Here is a 17,791-nt window from a genome sequence, read left to right as displayed (position 1 = left end):
GCTGGTGTTCCCATTAGTTGAGGGAGCGGTTCATTTTGTTCATGTGAAATTTGAGTTTGTGATTTCTGCAAGAAAAATGCTATGGGAATGTTCCCTCAAACTCACAAAATCTATTTAAAAAGCAAGAAAACAGATGTGATATGCTCAGTGAAACCCATTTGGCCCAAACCAGCTATTAAGAACAAAATTAAATGGTTCGCTTTAAATGATTTTTTAAAGAAGTTGTTTTGTGTTTTTTTTAAATGGCCAGTGACAGTTTGAGGTCAAGAGTCTCTCATTTGACAGTATGTTTGTGAAGGCTGATGCGGGTCATCGTCAACAAAATTATTTAAATTCTAACAGAACCATACATCTCGTAGTAACCTACAATTAAACAAAGCTGATTCTCCACCCTCAATTGAAACGGGTAGGCAACTTACATCTGGCCTGTATTTAAACTGCTTGCTTTACGGGATTTTTAGAAAATATGCTAACTCAGGTTGATGTGAGATTAATAAAAGGAGGAGGAGAGAATTGTGAATCTGACTTCCTAATCTATAACCCTAGGCTCCTCTTACAAACAACCCATGATGAAATAATTGGGACAGTTGAGCCTGGACTCTCTCAGAGTTTTAAACCATAATTGTCACCACTGTTTTCTCAATTCTCGTACTTCCCTTTTCCCTTGTTCCCTCCCCTTCGCTCTCTCTCGCGTGGATAAAATGAAAACATCTCCTTTCAATTCTTGCAGACACATGAATCAAAAGGCTATTTATTTTCATGTTTGTTTTAATATTTTCACATTTGTGCACGTGGGCATTTTTTCTCTTCAATATGTGGTTAAAGTAAAGGTGCAAATGATGGAAAAACAGGTTGCCTGCCTCCTTTCCCAAATGTCAACAAAGGTTTTCAAGGATTTTCCAGTCGCTCAGAATCAGAGGTAAGGTGTGCCCAGAACTAAAATCAAACAAAAACCCCTAAACTTCTCTTCATGAGGCAGGCTTAGCTCCACAGGTGACGAATATGGCCTGGTACTTATGTTGCCCGGCATTCTTTGAAACTATTCAAATTTGCAACTCTTCAAATTTGCACTGGTGAGAACTATGACACTCAAAATACTTTAACACAAAAGTACTGTAAGGAGCAGGCACCCCAAAACTGAACTCAACTTTTAATCAACTTACTGCCATAAGTTACAGCAGAACACAATACCTGCACCCTTTTTAACTGAATCAATCAATGGTACTTATTGAGCACTGAGAGTGTCCACATAACTATATCAAGCTGCGTGACCTAGCAGAAATATCACGGGCCTGAGAGTCAGAGGACCTGGGTTCAAATCCCGGCTCTGCCACTTCTCCGCTGTGGGAACCTGGGCCAGTCACTTCACTTCTCTTTGCCCTCAGTTCCCTCATCTGCAAAATGAGATTAAGACTGTGAGCCCCATGTGGGATTGGGACTGTGCCCAACCTGATTATCTTGTATCTACCCCAACGCTTGGTACAATGCTTGGCACATAGTGCTTAATACGTACCATTAAAAAAGGATCGAGAGGAGAGACAAAGTCAGATGAGGGAGGGGGATATAGTAGAGTGTAAAAATATTTACACAAATATTGAGGGGCTTGGGTGAGAATAGTAATAAATTGTGGTATTTGTTAAGCGTTCAGTATGTGCCGGGCACTGTACTAAGAGCTGGGGAGGATACAAGCAAATCAGGTTGGACAGAGTCCCTGTCCCACATGGGGCTCACAGTCCTAATCCCCATTTAACAAATGAGGGAATTGAGGGACGGGAAGTCCCTCAATTATTATTATCATCAATATATTATCATTATTAAGTCAAGGGACTCACCCAAGGTCACAGGAGACCAGGGGTGGAGCCGGAATTAGAACCCACGTCCTTCTGACTTCCAGGCCCGCGCTCTATCCACTAGGCCAGGTGCTTAAGGGGTAACACAACCAAGTGTTCAATCACCTGGGAGAACTATTTTATGCAGCCGAGCCGTGAGCCCTAAAATGCCCTTAATCCTCCACAAATACAGTTCGTCCTCAGAACTCCGCCTCAGAAAGCTGCACTGTGTTCTCGGGGTTACTGATGACTTCCACTTTCTGAGCGTTCAACAAGTGTGTTTTCGGGACCAGAAACAGTAAAATTCAGATCACAACAACACACAGAGCAAGGCAAATAGCCCCGATGTTAACATTTTTAAAGGGGGGGGGGGGGGGGGTGCCAGGGCCAACTGGGATGTACCCAGTTCCAAGGAAGTGTTCTACCCAATAACAGTAATAATAATAATGATGACGGCATTTAAGTGCTTACTATCAGCACTTAGAATAGTTGTGTAGCACATAGTAAGTGTTTAACAAATATCATAATCATTATTACGTGCCAGGCACTGTACTAAGTGCTGGTGTGAAAATTGGGTGGGACAGTCCCCGTCCCACGTGGGGTTCACGGTCTCCAACCCCACTTTACAGCTGGGGTAACCGAGGCCCAGGGAAGTGAAGTGATTTGCCCAGGGTCACCCAGCAGCCCAGTGGCGGGTCAGGATTAGAACTTGGGACCTCGCCCCATCCATCCTGAACAGCACTATTGGAGGAGGGCTGGCGGCGGGAGGGGTTTTTCCAAACCCAACAGAAAATTTCTGTGGAAAGGCCGGGGGGGGCCCTTCCGAGTCATCCCCGCCTGGGTGACTAAACCCGGGAGCCCCAGTTGTTCATCAAAACCGGGTCAGCGAGGAGCGAGGTGGCCAAGATGGGGAAACCCCGTCCTGTCCCGTCTCTGCCACGGACCGGCGCCCGGGCACGTCCCAGTGGGCAGAGACCGGGCCTGCGAGGCAAGAGGTCGTGGGTTCTAATCCCGGCTCTGCCGCGTGTCTGCTACGTGGCCTTGGGCAAGTCACTTCGCTTCCCTGGGCCTCAGTTCCCTCATCTGTGAAAAGGGGAATTAAAAAAAAACGTGAGCCCCACGTGGGACAATCTGATTACCCTGTATCTACCCCAGCGCTTAGAACAGTGCTCTGCACATAGTAAGCGCTGAACACCACCATTATTATCTGTAAAGTGGGGGTGAAGACGGTGGGCCCTGTGTGGGACGGGGACTGTGTCCAACCCGATTAGCTTGTATCCACCCCGATGCTTAGCACAGTGCCCGGCACATACAGATGCTTAATAATAATAATGGCATTTGTTAAGTGCTTACTATGTGCCAAGCACTGTTCTAAGAACAATAATAATAATGCTGGTATTGGTTAAACGAAGCAGCATGGCTCAGCGGAAAGAGTCCGGGCTTGGGAATCAGAGGTCATGGGTTCTAATCCCGGCTCCGCCGCTTGTCAGCTGTGTGACCTTGGACAAGTCACTTCGCTTAGCAGGGTGGCTCGGTGGAAAGAGCACGGGCTTTGGAGTCCGAGGTCATGGGTTCGAATCCCCGCTCTGCCACTTGTCAGCTGTGTGACTGGGGGCAAGTCACTTCACTTCTCCGTGCCTCACTTCCCTCATCTGTAAAATGGGGATTAAGACTGTGAGCCCCACGTGCGACAACCTGATTCCCCTGTGTCTACCCCAGCGTTTAGAACAGTGCTCTGCACATAGTAAGCGCTTAACAAATACCAACATTATTATACTCTATGCCTCAGTTTCCTCACCTGTAAATTGGGGATGAAGACTGGGAGCCTCAAATGGGAAACCTGATGACCCTCTGTCTACCCCAGCGCTTAGAACGGTGCTCGGCAGATAGTAAGCTCTTAACAAATGCCATCATTATTATTACGATGTGCCGAGCACCGTTCTAAGCGCTGGGGTAGATACGGGGTCATTCATTCATTCAATAGTATTTATTGAGCGCTTACTATGTGCAGAGCACTGTACTAAGCGCTTGGGATGAACAAGTCGGCAACAGATACAGTCCCTGCCGTTTGACGGGCTTACAGTCTAATCAGGGTCATCAGGCGGTCCCACTTGGGGCTCACAGTTGTCAACCCCATTTTACAGAGGAGGGCACTGAGGCCCAGAGAAGTGAAGTGACTGGCCCAAGGTCACACAGCAGACAAGTGGCGGAGCTGGGATTAGAACCCATGAATACCACAATTATTATTATTATATTAATTAATTATAAGTCCCCCCTTCCCTCCCCATCCCCTCAGCCCCCCCCACCTACACGCACGCGCACTCGCCCGCGCGCGCGCTCTACGCATGCGCGCGCGCCTACTACCCTCACCCGAGCGCGCACTCGCCCCTCAACACACGCGCGCGCGCGCGCGCACTCTTCCCCCCTCGCCCAGCGCGCGTGCGCACTCTCCTCTCGCCTGCGGGCGCACTCACCCCCCCCCCCCGCCCCGCGCGCGTGCGCATTCTACGCTCGCCCGCGCGCACTCATCCTTCCCTCCCACGCGCGCGCGCGCCCTCTACGCTCGCCCGCGCGCGCACTCTTCCTCCCCCCACACGCGCGTGCGCACTCTACGCTCGCCCGCGCACCCCCCCCATGCGCGTGCGCACTCTACGCTCGCCCGCGCGCCCCTTTCACTCGCCCTCCCCCCCCCCCCAGGCGCGCATGCGTCCTGATGGAGAGAGCCCGGGCTGGGGGTGGGGTCGGAGTTTCATTCATCCATTCATTCATTCATTCATTCATTCATTCATTCATTCATTCATTCATTCATTCATTCATTCCACCGTATTTACTGAGCGCATACTGGGTGCAGAGCACTGGACTGAGCGCTGGGAAGGTCCAATTCGACCACAGAGACCCTCCCTGCCCAACCACGGGCTCACAGTCTACAAGGGGGGAGACAGACAACAAAACAAAAGGAGTCAGGCCTTGATACCATCAAAATAAATCAATAGAATTATTGATACAGACACATCGCTAATAAAACTGAGGAATAAATAATATCTGCAAATAGGGACAAGGGCTGTGGGGAGGGGAAGGGGGAAGAGCAGAGGGAGAGGAGGAGCAGAGGGAAAGGGAGGGTTCAATCTGGGAAGGCCTCCTGGAGGCGGTGGGCTCTCAGTAGGGCTTTGAAGAGGGGAAGAGAGTTAGTTGGACGGATATGAGGAGGGAGGGCATGGGCCGGGGTCCTGGGTTCTAATCCCGGGCTCCGCTACGTATGGGCTGTGCGGTTCCCAGCCCGCCACTTGGCTTCTCTGGGCCTCAGTCACCCCATCTGACAAATGGGGCTGAAGACGGTGACCTCATTCCTCCATTCAAACGTATCTGTTGAGCGCTTCCTGGGTGCAGGGCACTGTACGAAGCGCTTGGGAAAGGGCAGTGCAGCAACAGAGAGAGACAATCCCGGCCCACAGCGGGTTCGCGGTCTAGAAGGGGGTGGAGGGACGCAGGCATCGAAACAAGTAAACAGGCATCACTATCAATAAATAGAATTACAGACATATACACCTCATTAACATATATAAAGAAAATTAAAGATATGCATATATGTATGCGTGTATAAATATACACACAAGTGCTGGGGGGAGCAAAAGGAACAAATTTGGGTCATGGGGAGCGGAGGAAGAGGGGGACTCAGTCTGGGAAGGCCTCCTGGAGGAGGTGAGCCTTCAGTAGGGCTTTGGAGGGGGAAAGTGTACATATTCATTCATTCGATCGTATTTAATGAGCTCTTAATGTGTGCAGAGCACTGTACTAAGTGCTTGGAAAGTACAATACAGCAACCCATCAACGGGCTCACAGTTTAATACGGGGAGACAGGCAACCAAACAGAAGTAGTCAGGCATCACTATCAAAAGGGGTGTATAGAATCATAGATATAGACACATCATTAATAAACTAGAGTAACGAGATATATATAGATATGCACAAATGCTATGGAAAGGGGAAGAGGGTAGAGCAGAGGCAGCCTAGCTCATTGGCAAGAGCCCGGGCCTGGGAGTCAGAGGTCATGGGTTCTAATCCCACCTCCACTTGTCAGCTGTGTGACTTGGAGCAGGAGGCTTAACTTCTCTGGGCCTCAGCTCCCTCATCTGTAAAATGGGGGTGCAGCCTGTGAGCCCCACCTTGGACAACCTGATCGCCTTGTATCTCCCCCAGCGCTAAGAACAGCGCTTGGCACACAGTAAGCGCTGAACAAACACCCTCATTTGCTATTACTTTTTTAATTGAGGGGCGATGGGGAGGGCTGAGTCTGGGAAGGCCTCCTGGAGGAGGTGAGCTCTCAGTGGGGGCTGTGAAGAGGGAAAGCGTGTGTGTGCACACACGTGTACACGGGGGGGGGGGGGTCACTGACGGGTCCCCGGGGTGGGGGCGCGCATGCGCGTGTGTGGAGGGGGGGGCCTCCACACACGCGCATGCGCACGTGTAGAGAAGCGCGCGGGTGGGGGCATGCGCTTTGGGGGCGCGCATGCGCGTATGTTTGGGGGCGCGCGGGTGGGAGCGTGTGTTGGGGGCGCGCATGCGCGTGGGTTCGGGCGCGCGGGTGGAGCATGTGTGTTTAGGGGCGCGCATGCGCGTGGGTTCGGGCGCGCGGGTGGGAGCGTGTGTTTGGGGGCGCGCATGTTGGGGGGGGCGCGCGGTGGGAACGTGTTCATTCACTAGTATTTATTGAACGCTTACTAGGTGCGGAGCACTGGACTAAGCGCTTGGAATAAACACGTCGGCAACAGATAGAGACGGTCCCTGCCGTTTGACGGGCGGGTGGGTTTGGGGGTGCGCGGGTGTTTGAGGGCCGCGCATGCGCGTGTTGGGGGCGCGCGGGTGGGAGCGGGTGTGTTTGGGGGCGCGCAGGTTTGGGGGGCGCGCGGGTGCGAGTGTGTGTGTCGGGGGGCGCGCATGCGCGTGTGTTGGGGCGCGCGGGTGGGCTCGAGCCTGTGTGTTCAGGGGGCGCGCGTGTGCGGGGAGCGCGCATGCGCGCGTCGGGCTGGGGGGCGCGCGGGTGGGAGCGCGCCCGGCCGGGCCGTCCCCGAGCCCGCACGCCCCGTCCCGCAGGAACAACAACAGCAGCAGCAGCAGCCGCAGCAGCAGCAGCAGCAGCCATTTCCCCCCGGCCCCAAAACGTCCTCCCCCGCTCTCACCTGCATTCAGCGCGCCGGGGTCCGGGCGTTGTCGGCGGGCACGGACACGGGGGAGCGGCGGCGGGGCTCGGGGCAGCACAGACATGCGGGCGGCCCGCCCGCCCGCCCGCCGGGGACAGGACCGGCCGGAGGGGACGCGGGCGGGCGGGCCGGGGCCCGGCGGGGAGAAGCGGCCGGGAGCGGGGCTGGGGCGACGGCTCCTGCTCCCGCTCCTCCTGCTGCTGCTGCTGCTGCTTTGGGTGCGGCTGCTCTTCCCGTCTTCTGCCGCTGGACGCTCCTCGGTGGCCACCGGACCGGACGGCGCCGCTCGGCTCCTTCCTCCGTCCCCGCCCCGCTCCGCGCGCGCTCCCTTCCCTCCCACCCCGGGGACGGCGGGGGTGCGCGCTCCGCCCCCCCCCCCCCCGGAGGCCGGGCCCTGCGCGCACGCGCAAGACGGACCCGGGGCCCGGCCGTGCGCACGCGCACGCTCTCCCTCGCAGGCCCGGCCCTGCGCGCACGCGCAAAGCCCACCCGGGGCCCGGCAGTGCGCACGCGCGCGAGGCGGCCCGACCCTCCCCCCCCTTCCAGGCTCTGCGCACGCGCGGCCGTCGAGGGGGCCACGCCGTGGGCGCGTGCGCACTGCGCCCCCGAAGGCCCGGCCGGGCGCGCGCATGCGCGCTGCTGGGGGGCGCGCGCCCTCCTCCCTTCGACGCCTCTTGAGATTCATTCATTCATTCGATCATTCATTCATTCCATCGTATTTCTTACTTCATTCCACCGCATCATTCCATCAACCGTATTTAATAGTCAATGAACTCATCCAATCGCCTTTATTAATAATAGCTATGGAATTTGTCAATGATAATAAGACTAATGTTGGTATTTGTTAAGCGCTTACTATGTGCAAAGCCCTGTCCCCTGGGCCTCAGTCCTCTCATCTGTCAAATGGGGATGAAGCCTGTGAGCCCGGCGTGGGACCACCTGATGACCTCGCATCTCTCCCAGCGCTTCGAACAGTGCTGGGCACCTAATAAGGGTCGACAAATACCACCATTATGATTATCCCGCGTTTCCAACAGTACCCAGCACTTGGCACACAAAAGGCGCGCTTAACAAAAGGCCTGCTTAGAGAAGCAGCGTGGCTCAGTGGAAAGAGCCCGGGCTTGGGAGTCAGAGGTCATGGGTTCGAATCCCGGCTCTGCCCCTCGTCAGCTGTGTGACTGTGGGCCAGTCACTTCACTTCTCTGGGCCTCAGTGACCTCATCTGTCCAATGGGGATTAAAACTGCGAGCCTCACGTGGGACCACCTGATTCCCCTGTGTCTCCCCCAGCGCTTAGAACAGTGCTCTGCACATAGTAAGCGCTTAACAAATACCAAATCGAGTCGGGCACAGTCCCCGATCCCACGTGGGGCGCACGGTCTCAAGGTCACTGAGGCACAGAGAAGTGAGGTGCCTTGTCCTGGGTCACAGAGCGGACGAGGGGCGGAGCCGGGATTAGAACCCGGGTCCTTCTGCCGCCCGGGCCCGTGCTCTAACCATTAGGCCTCACTGCCTGGGGCTTGGGATGCCACGTGGCTCAGTGGAAAGAGCCCGGGCTTAGGAGTCAGAGGTCATGGGTTCGAATCCCGGCCCCGCCACCTGTCAGCTGTGTGACTTTGGGCCAGTCACGTCACTTCTCGGGGCCTCAGTGGCCTCGTCTGTAAAATGGGGATGAAGACTGTGAGCCTCACGTGGGACAACCTGATGATCCTGTATCTCCCCCAGCGCTTAGATCAGTGCTCGGCACATAGGAAGCGCTTAACAAATACCATGTCCAGTGCTTAGATCAGTGATTGGCACATAGTAAGCGCTTAAGCTTAACAACGACCATGTAGCAGCGGGGCTCAGTGGAAAGAGCACATGCTTGGGAGTCAGAGGTCATGGGTTCGACTCCCGGCTCTGCCACCTGTCAGCTGTGTGACTGTGGGCAAGTCACTTCACTTCTCTGTGCCTCAGTTCCCTCACCCGTAAACGGGGATGAAGACTGGGAACCTCACGTGGGACAACCTGATGACCCTGTATCTCGCCCAGCGCTTAGAACAGCGCTCGGCACATAGTAAGCGCTTAACGAACACCAACATTAATTAAATCAGTCAAAGATCAAGGCTCTGCCAGAAGACCAAATTCCCGTGCCTGGGTGGGAGAGGTCCGGGAGAGATCCTGCCACCGGGGAGAGAGGCCTAGTTGGCTGAACCTTCATGGGAGGGTTTATAGCTCTCGTCTCAACTCCTCAGGGGAATCGATGGAGGGCACTAACTGAGCGCTCACCCCACGCCGAGACCTGTACTAAGTGCTTGGGAGAATATAATATAACGGCCCATAGCGAGCGCTTGTCTAATGCCGTTATTATTTTCATTATGATTAGAGCAGAGGTGGTAGAGACGTCCCCTGCCCACAGTGAGAAGCTTTGAGGCCCCCGTGGCGCCAAGATGGTCCCGGAGTCAGAGGACCGCCTCGAGCAATCGATCGATCGTATTGATTGAGCACTTACTGCGTGCAGGACACTGTAATAATAATGTTGGTATTTGTTAAGCGCTTACTATGTGCACAGCACTGTTCTAAGCGCTGGGGGAGACACAGGGGAATCGGGTTGTCCCACGTGGGGCTCCCAGTCTTAATCCCCATTTGACAGATGAGGTGACTGAGGCGCAGAGAAGCGAAGTGACTTGCCCACAGTCACACAGCTGACAAGGGGCCGAGCCGGGATTCGAACCCATGACCGCTGACTCCAAAGCCCGTGCTCTTTCCACTGAGCCCCGCTGCTGTGTATATATCTATAATTCTATTTATTTTGATGCAACTGAAGCCCGTCTACTTGTTGTGTTTTGTTGTCCGTCTCCCCACTTCTGGGCCGTGAGCCCGTCATTGGGTGGGGACTGTCTCTATCTGTTGCCGAATTTTACTTTCCAAGCGCTTAGTATAGTCTCTGCACACAGTAAGCGCTCAATAAATACGATTGAATGAATGAATGAAAGACAACGGCACAACAGTAAAACAGAAACGTTCCCTGCCCACTATGAACTTGCAGTCTAGAGGGGGAGACGGATGTGAATATAAATACATCAATTAGGGAGATGAATCCCCACTCGGCCACTTGTCAGCTGTGTGACTTTGGGCAAGTCACTTAACTTCTCGGTGCCTCAGTCACCTCATCTGTAAAATGGGGATTAAGACTGTGAGCCCCACGTGGGACAACCTGATTCCCCTGTGTCTCCCCCAGCGCTTAGAACAGTGCTCGGCACATAATAAGCGCTTAACGAATACCAACATTATTTTACATAAGCGCGGTGGGGCTGAGGAAGGGGTGAATAAAGGGTGCAGACTGGAGTCTGAATAGAAGCAACGGGGCTTCGTGGCAAGAGCCCGGGCTTGGGAGTCAGAGGTCATGGGTTCGAATGCCGACTCCGCCACTTGTTACCTGTGTGACTTTGGGCAAGGCACTTCACTGCTCTGTGCTTCGGTTACCTCATCTGGAAAATGTAATCTGTAAAATGGGGATTAAGTCTGGGAGTCCCACGTGGGACAACCTGATCACCCTGAATCTCCCCCAGCGCTTAGAACAGCGCTCGGCACATAGTAAGCGCTTAACAAATATAGTCATTGTTATTAGTAAGCGCAAGGGCGACGCGGAAGGGAATGGGAAGAGGGGAGGTGATCGGAGAAGGAGACGAGCCTTCAAAAGGGCTTTGGAGGTGGAGAGGGCGATCATCTGTGGGATATGAAGTGGGAGGGCGTTCTCGGCCAGAGGCAGGATGTGGGCGAGAGGTTGGTGGCAAGACAGACGAGATCGAAGTACAGCGAGTAAATTAGTAGCATTAGAGGAGCAAAGCGGGTCGTAGTAGGAAAGCAATCATTTTTCTACAAAAACGTTCAGGACACGTCACCCCGCTCCTCCAAAAACTCCAGGGGAGGTCCATCTCGTGGCTCAGTGGAAAGAGCCCGGGCTTGGGAGTCAGAGGTCATGGGTTCTAATCCCGGCTCCATTGCTTGTCTGCTGTGTGACTTTGGCCGAGTCATTTCGCTTCTCTGTGCCTCAGTTCCCTCATCTGGAAAATGGGGATGAAGACCGTGAGCCCCACGTGGGACAACCTGATCACCTTGCTGCCTCCCCAGCACTTAGAACAGTGCTTGGCACATAGTAAGCGCTTAACAAACACCATCATCATTTTTAGGATTTTACTAGTTAAAACAAACACCATCATCAAGGATTTTACTAGTTAAAATCCCTCATTCTGCAGAGCTTCAGCGCCCTGCCTCCCGGCTCCTCCACTTTGCTGCTGTGTGACCTTGGGCGGGTCACTTAAGTTCTCTGTGCCTCAGTCACCTCAGCCATAAATTGAGGATTAAAACAGTGAGCCCCACGTGGGACAGCCTGATGACCTTGCCTCTACCAGTGCTTAGAACCGTGCTCGGCACATAGTAAGCGCTGAACAGATAGCGTACTTATTGATTTTTATTATTTTCTTACCTCAGAAGTCACAAGGACAGGCAACCATCTCGTACTGAACACTGCAGAAACTCCCAGTTGACAGAGACTGGTTGGGGCCTGCCCTGGGAAGGGACGTCGTGAGGGGAATGGCGGGTTGGCCGGTTGTGAGGGAGAAAAGAAGGAGGTAAATAAGGCAGGGCATCTTTATTCCGTAGTCCCCGGTGGAGAAACTCCTGACTTAGTAAGTCGGGCAATCGTATTTACTGAGCGCTCACCGTGTTCAGAGCCCTGCTTGGGAGAGTACAACGTAACAATGGAATAATAATAATAATAATAATAGTGATGGTATTTGTTAAGTGCTCACTATATGCCCAGCACTGTTCTAAGCGCTGGGGAGGAACAGACACAAGCGATTTAAGGGGAGCGATTCAGGGCGACGCAGAAGCGATTCAGGGCGACGCTGAAGGGAGTGGGAGAAGAGGAGAGGGACTTGGAGGAGATGGGCCTTCAATAAGACGCTTTGAAAAGTGGGGAGAGTCATTTTCTGTCGGATATGAGGAGGGAGGACGTCCCAGGTCGGGGGCAGGATGTGGGCGAGAGGTAGGTGGAGAGATAAAACGGGCTTGAGGTAGAGTGAGAAGGTTAGCATTAGAGGAGCCAAGGGTGTGGGCTGGAGTGGAGTAGGAGAGCAGCGAGGCGAGGGGATTGGTGTGTGTGTGCTCGCGTGCATGCATGTACACCCGCTGTGCTTTGCCTCTCTTTCCTTGGCCAGGTTTAATTTTGCAGGATGAATCCTCCTAGCTGCAGGGCTTTCCTCCTCCATGGGCCGGTGAGGGTCCTGCCCGGCTCCGTCCCCCTCAGAGAGCTTCCACCGGGATGCTTTCGGCCTCGGGCGGCGCCCAAGAAGCTCTGCTAGACTCCCGCGTTGGGATTCGCCTCCTGTTCCTCTGCGTCCAGGAAGCAGCTGCAGCTCCAAACGTCTCAGGAAGCTGAGTTTCCCTTCATTTCCCTGACCAAGCCCTCCTTTCCTCTTCTCCCGCTCCCTTCTGCGTCGCCCCGTCTCGCTTCCTTTATTCACCCCCCGCCTCCCAGCCCCCCAGCATTCATGTACATATCCGCTATTTATTTATTTCTATACACTTCTAATTTCCCCCCTAGACTGTAAGCTCGCTGGGGGCTGGGAATATGTCTTTTTATTGCTGTATTCTCCCACGCGCTAAGTGTTCCACACACAGAAAGTGCTTAATAAATACGATTGAATGAATGAATGAACCTAAAAATAACCCAGGGTAAGTAGGGGGTAATTCTGGATTTCTAAGATTCTGGATTGCTAGTCTCTCAGGATCGTACCTGGAAAGTGTTCAGTCCTCTACCATTCTCGGGTACGGGAGGGCAAGTCGAGCAGAGGCCTGTCCTGGCCATTCCTAGCTTGGGCAGTGGCTAGCGATGGAAGGCCATCGGCTACAAGTCAAAACTCCCCCGTGCTGGGCAGCAGCGGCACGGGAGAGAGAGTCGAGGGCGGAGACTCGAGTTTACCGCGTGGAAGGAGGCGATGGTCAACCGCTTCTGGATTTTTACCAAGAAAACTCTGTGGATCCACTACCGGAACGATTGCAGATGGAGGTGGGCCGTTCTGGGAGAGACGTGTCCTCGGCGTCGCTATGGGTCACAGACGACTCGGCCGCATAAGACAAGACCGTTCTAGGGTTGCGGGATAATATGGTAAGGGCCTCTCTCGAAACGATATCATTTCAGAGCGGGACTAGCATTATTGGGCTGGATTCATTCGTTCATTCGATAATATTTATTGAGCGCTTACTATGTGCAGAGCACTGGACTATGAAATGTACAACTGGGCAGCAGATAGAGACCATCCCTGCCCAACGACGGGCTCACGGTCTAAACGGGGGAGACAGCAGAGCGAAAGAGAACAAAAAACAGAAACAAGACAACATCATCAAGCTAAACAGAATCAAGGAGATAGACACCTCATTAATAAAATAAATAGGGTAATAAATAATATATACAAATGAGCACAGTGCTGAGGGGAAGGGGGAAGAGCAGAGGGTGGTGGGGAGGGGATGGTCCTCTTTTTTCAGCCACCACGAAGGTTCCTAGTTGCCCCCTTTCCCTTTGGATGCAGAGTTTTCGTCGGAGAGGCAGTATGGCCTAATGGGAAGAACAGAGCCCTGGGAGTCAACCACCGATTGATTGATTGATTGATTGATTGATTGATAGATTCTTCCCCCACCTAGGGACTCACGGTCAGCAGCTTCCTCCAGTTGCAGCCGTGAGAAAGAGGCACGTACAGCTTCTCCATCGTCTTGAGGATTTCTCCGCTTGAACCCTCAAAATGGATGTTTTCCTGTTTGATCTCAATCCGGCAAACGGGTTTTACCTCCTCATGAGAATGGTGACCCAGATGAGAAACCCGAATTTGCTTTAATTAGGGAATGTTTAAGGTAGGCGATTAGCGATACCAGCTTTGAAGATGAAAGGCCTGATAGAAGAACTAAGACGTATTTATTTCTCCCACACAAGGCTGATGTTATCTGATCGTTGGTGTTAATAGCCTTAAAAATGCTGAATCATGAATCTGGGGAGCTAGACTATTCTGATTATAGAGTAATCTAGAAAATAGTAAATAATAGATTATATGGTAAATCTCCTTGATTCTATTTATATCCCCTTGATTCTATTTATTATCCCCTTGATTCTATTTATTGCTATTGTTCTCGTCTGTCCGTCTCCCCCGATTAGACTGTGCGCCCGTCAAAGGGCAGGGACTGTCTCTGTTACCGATTTGTACATTCCAAGCGCTTAGTACAGTGCTCTGCACATAGTAAGTGCTCAATAAATACTATTGAATGAATGAATGAATCTAGAAAAAGAGTTAATTTCCTCAAAGGGAACTATTTTAGTTGATTATTTCATTGTCCTACTCTCTTGGTCTACGCTATACGCTCCTCGTGGGCTGGATTTGCCTTTACCTACTCATTCGTACCGTACTCTCCCAAGCACTTGGTACAGTGCTCTGTGCACAGGAAGCGCTCAGTAAACAGCACCGATGGAGAGAAGCAGTGTGGCTCAGTGGAAAGAGCCCGGGCTTGGGAGTCAGAGGTCATGGGTTTGAATCCCGGCTCTGCCACTTGCCAGCTGTGTGACTTTGGGCAAGTCACTTAACTTCTATGGGCCTCAGTTCCCTCATCTGTAAAATGGGGATTGAAACCTGTGAGCCCCACGTGGGACACCCTGATCGCCTTGTATCCCCCCTCCCCAGCGCTTAGAATATCCCCCCCCCAGTGCTTAGAACAGTGCTTTGCACATAGTAAGCGCTTAACAAATACCACCATCATCATCAAAGCTATTAAACTGTAAACCCCCGGAGGGCAGAGATCTTCTGTTTCCACTTCTATTGTCTGCTTCTCAAGTGCCTCGTACAGTGTTCTGAACACACCAGACACCCAGTACAGTACTCCGCACCTAGTAGAGACCCAGTAATAATAATAAACGTGGTATATGTCAACTGCTTATTACACGACAAGCACTGTTGTAAGCGCTGGGAATAGGCTCAAGATAACTGGGTCCCACGTGGGGCTCACAGTCTAAGGAGGAGGGAGAACGGGTTTTGAATCCCCATCGTGCAGATGAGGAACTGAGGCCCAGAAAAGTTAAGGGACTTACCCAAGGTCACACAGCAGACAAGTGGCGGGGCTGGGATTAGAAATATAATAATAATGATAATAATATAGTATGGGCTCCAGGTCGTGAGGGTGGGATGATTCATTTTGCCATTCCCTTCACTCAAGCCCACTCTTTGCTCCTCTGCTCAAAATGACACATAGGGTGTTGTGGTTTCTAGACTTGCCTCTACTTGAGTAGGTTTCTGGGAGGCTTGGAATAAATTAGTTAGTTAATTAGGGTATTTATATGTGTTTCGTATGTGTCATCCACTCTACCTAACTTGGGGGTAAATAGAGGATAATTGGTTCTCTCTCTCTCTCATCAACCTCTTCTTCACCCTCTCCCTCTGGGCTGGAATACCCTTCCCCTTCACAAAATAATAATAATAATGGCATTTGTTAAGTGCTTACTATGTGCAAAGCACTGTTCTAAGCACTGGGGAGGATACAAGGTGATCAGGTTGTCCCACGTGGGGCTCACAGTCACAAAATCTGATAAAAGCCCTGCTCTCCTCCTTTTTCCAGCCCTCCTAAGACTCCGTCTCTTCCTCCAGGATGCCTTCCCCGACTAGTCTATCATCTCCCCATCCTTTTTTCCCCCTCCCTTGCCTCATCCATGCACTTGAGTCCTGCATCAATCCATCAATCAATTACTCAATGATCTTTACTGAGTGCTCGCTGTGCGCAGAGCACTGTACGAATGGATGCATGCATGGATGAATGAATGGATGGATGGATGGACAGACGGATGGATGGATGGATGGATGGATGGACGGATGGATTGATGGACGGATGGATGGACGGATGAATGAATGGATGGATGAATCGATGGATGGACGGATGGATGGATGGATGGATGGATGGATGGATGGATGGATGGATGGATGGACGGACAGACAGACGGATGGACGGACGGACAGACGGACAGATGGATGGATGGATGGATGGATGGATGGATGGGTGGAAGGACGGATGGATGGACGGACAGACAGACGGACGGATGGATGGACGGGTGGGTGAATGAATGGATGGGTGGATGAATGAATGGGCAAATGAATGGGTGTATGAATGGATGGATGAATGAATGGCTGGACGGATGGATGAATGGATGGACGGATGGATGGAAGGATGGATGGATGAATGAATGGATGGATGGATGAATGAATGAATGGATGAATGGATGGGTGGATGAATGGATGGATGAATGAATGGATGGATGAATGAATGGACGGACGGATGGATGGATGAATGGATGGACGGATGGATGAATGGATGGATGAACGAACGAATGAATGAATGGCCGGCCGAATGGCCGAATGGGCGGCTGTCTGTCAGAACGAATGACTGCCGGCAGACGGGTGAGGGCGCGCCCCCTGGTGGGCGGAGCGGGAGGGCGTGGGGCGCGGGGCGGGGCGGGCGGCGCAGGCGCAGGCGCGGGGGGTGTGGCGGCGCGCGGGGGGCGCGCGGTGTGGCGCAGGCGCGGGGGCAGGCCCGGCATGGCGGCGGGCGCGCGGGGCTGGCGGGCAGGTAAGGGCCCGACCAGGACCAGGATCAGGACCGGCCCGCTCCTCTCCCTCTCCCTCCCTCTCCCTCTCCTTTTCCCCTCCTTTTCCCCTCCTCTCCCTGTCCCTCTCCTTCTCCTCCTCCTCCTCCTCTCCCCCGTCCCTCTCCGCCCTCCCGGTCCTTGCCTTCTCCGTGACTTTGGGCGGGTCACGTGACTCCCCTAGGCCTCAACCACCTCATCTGCCAAATGGGTGGGGGGGGGCGGGTGAAGACTGGGAGCCCCACGGGGGCCGCCTGCCTACCACCTCATAATCAGAACGGTGGCGTCGCCGCAGCGCTGACTAGGTGCAGAAGCGCTGTTCTGAGCGCTGGGGGAGACCCAGGGTCATCAGGTGGGCCCCCGTGGGGCTCCCGGGCTTCAGCCCCGTTGGACAGATGAGGTCACTGAGGCCCAGAGAAGTGAAGGGACGGGCCCACAGTCGCACAGCTGACAAGGGGCAGAGCGGGGATTCGAACCCATGGCCTCGGGCTCCCAAGCTCGGGCTCTTGCCACTGAGACACGCTGCTTCTCTAAATAGTAAAGGAGACCCTATATATATATGTGTGTGTGCGTATATATATAATATACACCCACACGGTTAGTACGGTATACTTAGTATATATGTGTGTATATACATATACACACACACACACATACACACACTAAGTATGCCGTACTATAGTATATATGTGTGTATATATATACACACACATACACACACTAAGTATGCCGTACTAAGCATGCGCATATATATAGCATATACGGATATGCTTAGTACAGTATATATATATACAGATATGCTTAGTACGGTATACAGTATATATATGTTAAGTATACTGTACTAAGCATATCTGTATATGCTAAGAGTGTGTGTGTGTATATCTACACACACACACTATACTGTGCTAAACATATATGTGTGTGTGTTTGTATGTATATGCTAAGTGTATATATATGCTAAGTATGCTGTGCTAAGTATATATACACACACATATACATATATACACACACATGTATATGCATGTATATATGTATTCACACATATATGTGCATATACATGTGCACACACACATATATATACACACATATACGTGTGTGTATGCTAAGTGT

General features: G+C 52.6%; 2 protein-coding genes across 2 annotated transcripts in view; one reads left to right on the top strand and one right to left on the bottom strand.

The window, feature by feature from the left end:
• CNOT6L (CCR4-NOT transcription complex subunit 6 like) overlaps positions 1-7,063 on the bottom strand; it is a 90,539-nt gene extending 83,476 nt beyond the window's left edge. The window contains exon 1 of the mRNA XM_029073147.1: positions 7,007-7,063. The gene's annotated coding sequence lies outside the window, so the exon portion shown is untranslated. The remainder of the gene's footprint in view (positions 1-7,006) is intronic.
• A 9,563-nt stretch (positions 7,064-16,626) lies between these two features.
• The window catches only part of MRPL1 (mitochondrial ribosomal protein L1), a 28,849-nt gene continuing 27,684 nt past the window's right edge, over positions 16,627-17,791 (top strand). Inside the window, exon 1 of the mRNA XM_029074097.1 lies at positions 16,627-16,665. Coding sequence (XP_028929930.1) covers positions 16,635-16,665 — 31 coding nt within the window. The 5' untranslated portion in view covers positions 16,627-16,634. The remainder of the gene's footprint in view (positions 16,666-17,791) is intronic.

The sequence above is a fragment of the Ornithorhynchus anatinus genome, chromosome 10, assembly GCF_004115215.2.
Source record: "Ornithorhynchus anatinus isolate Pmale09 chromosome 10, mOrnAna1.pri.v4, whole genome shotgun sequence".
Lineage (NCBI taxonomy): Eukaryota > Metazoa > Chordata > Mammalia > Monotremata > Ornithorhynchidae > Ornithorhynchus > Ornithorhynchus anatinus.
This window is presented reverse-complemented; position numbering and strand designations above follow the sequence as displayed.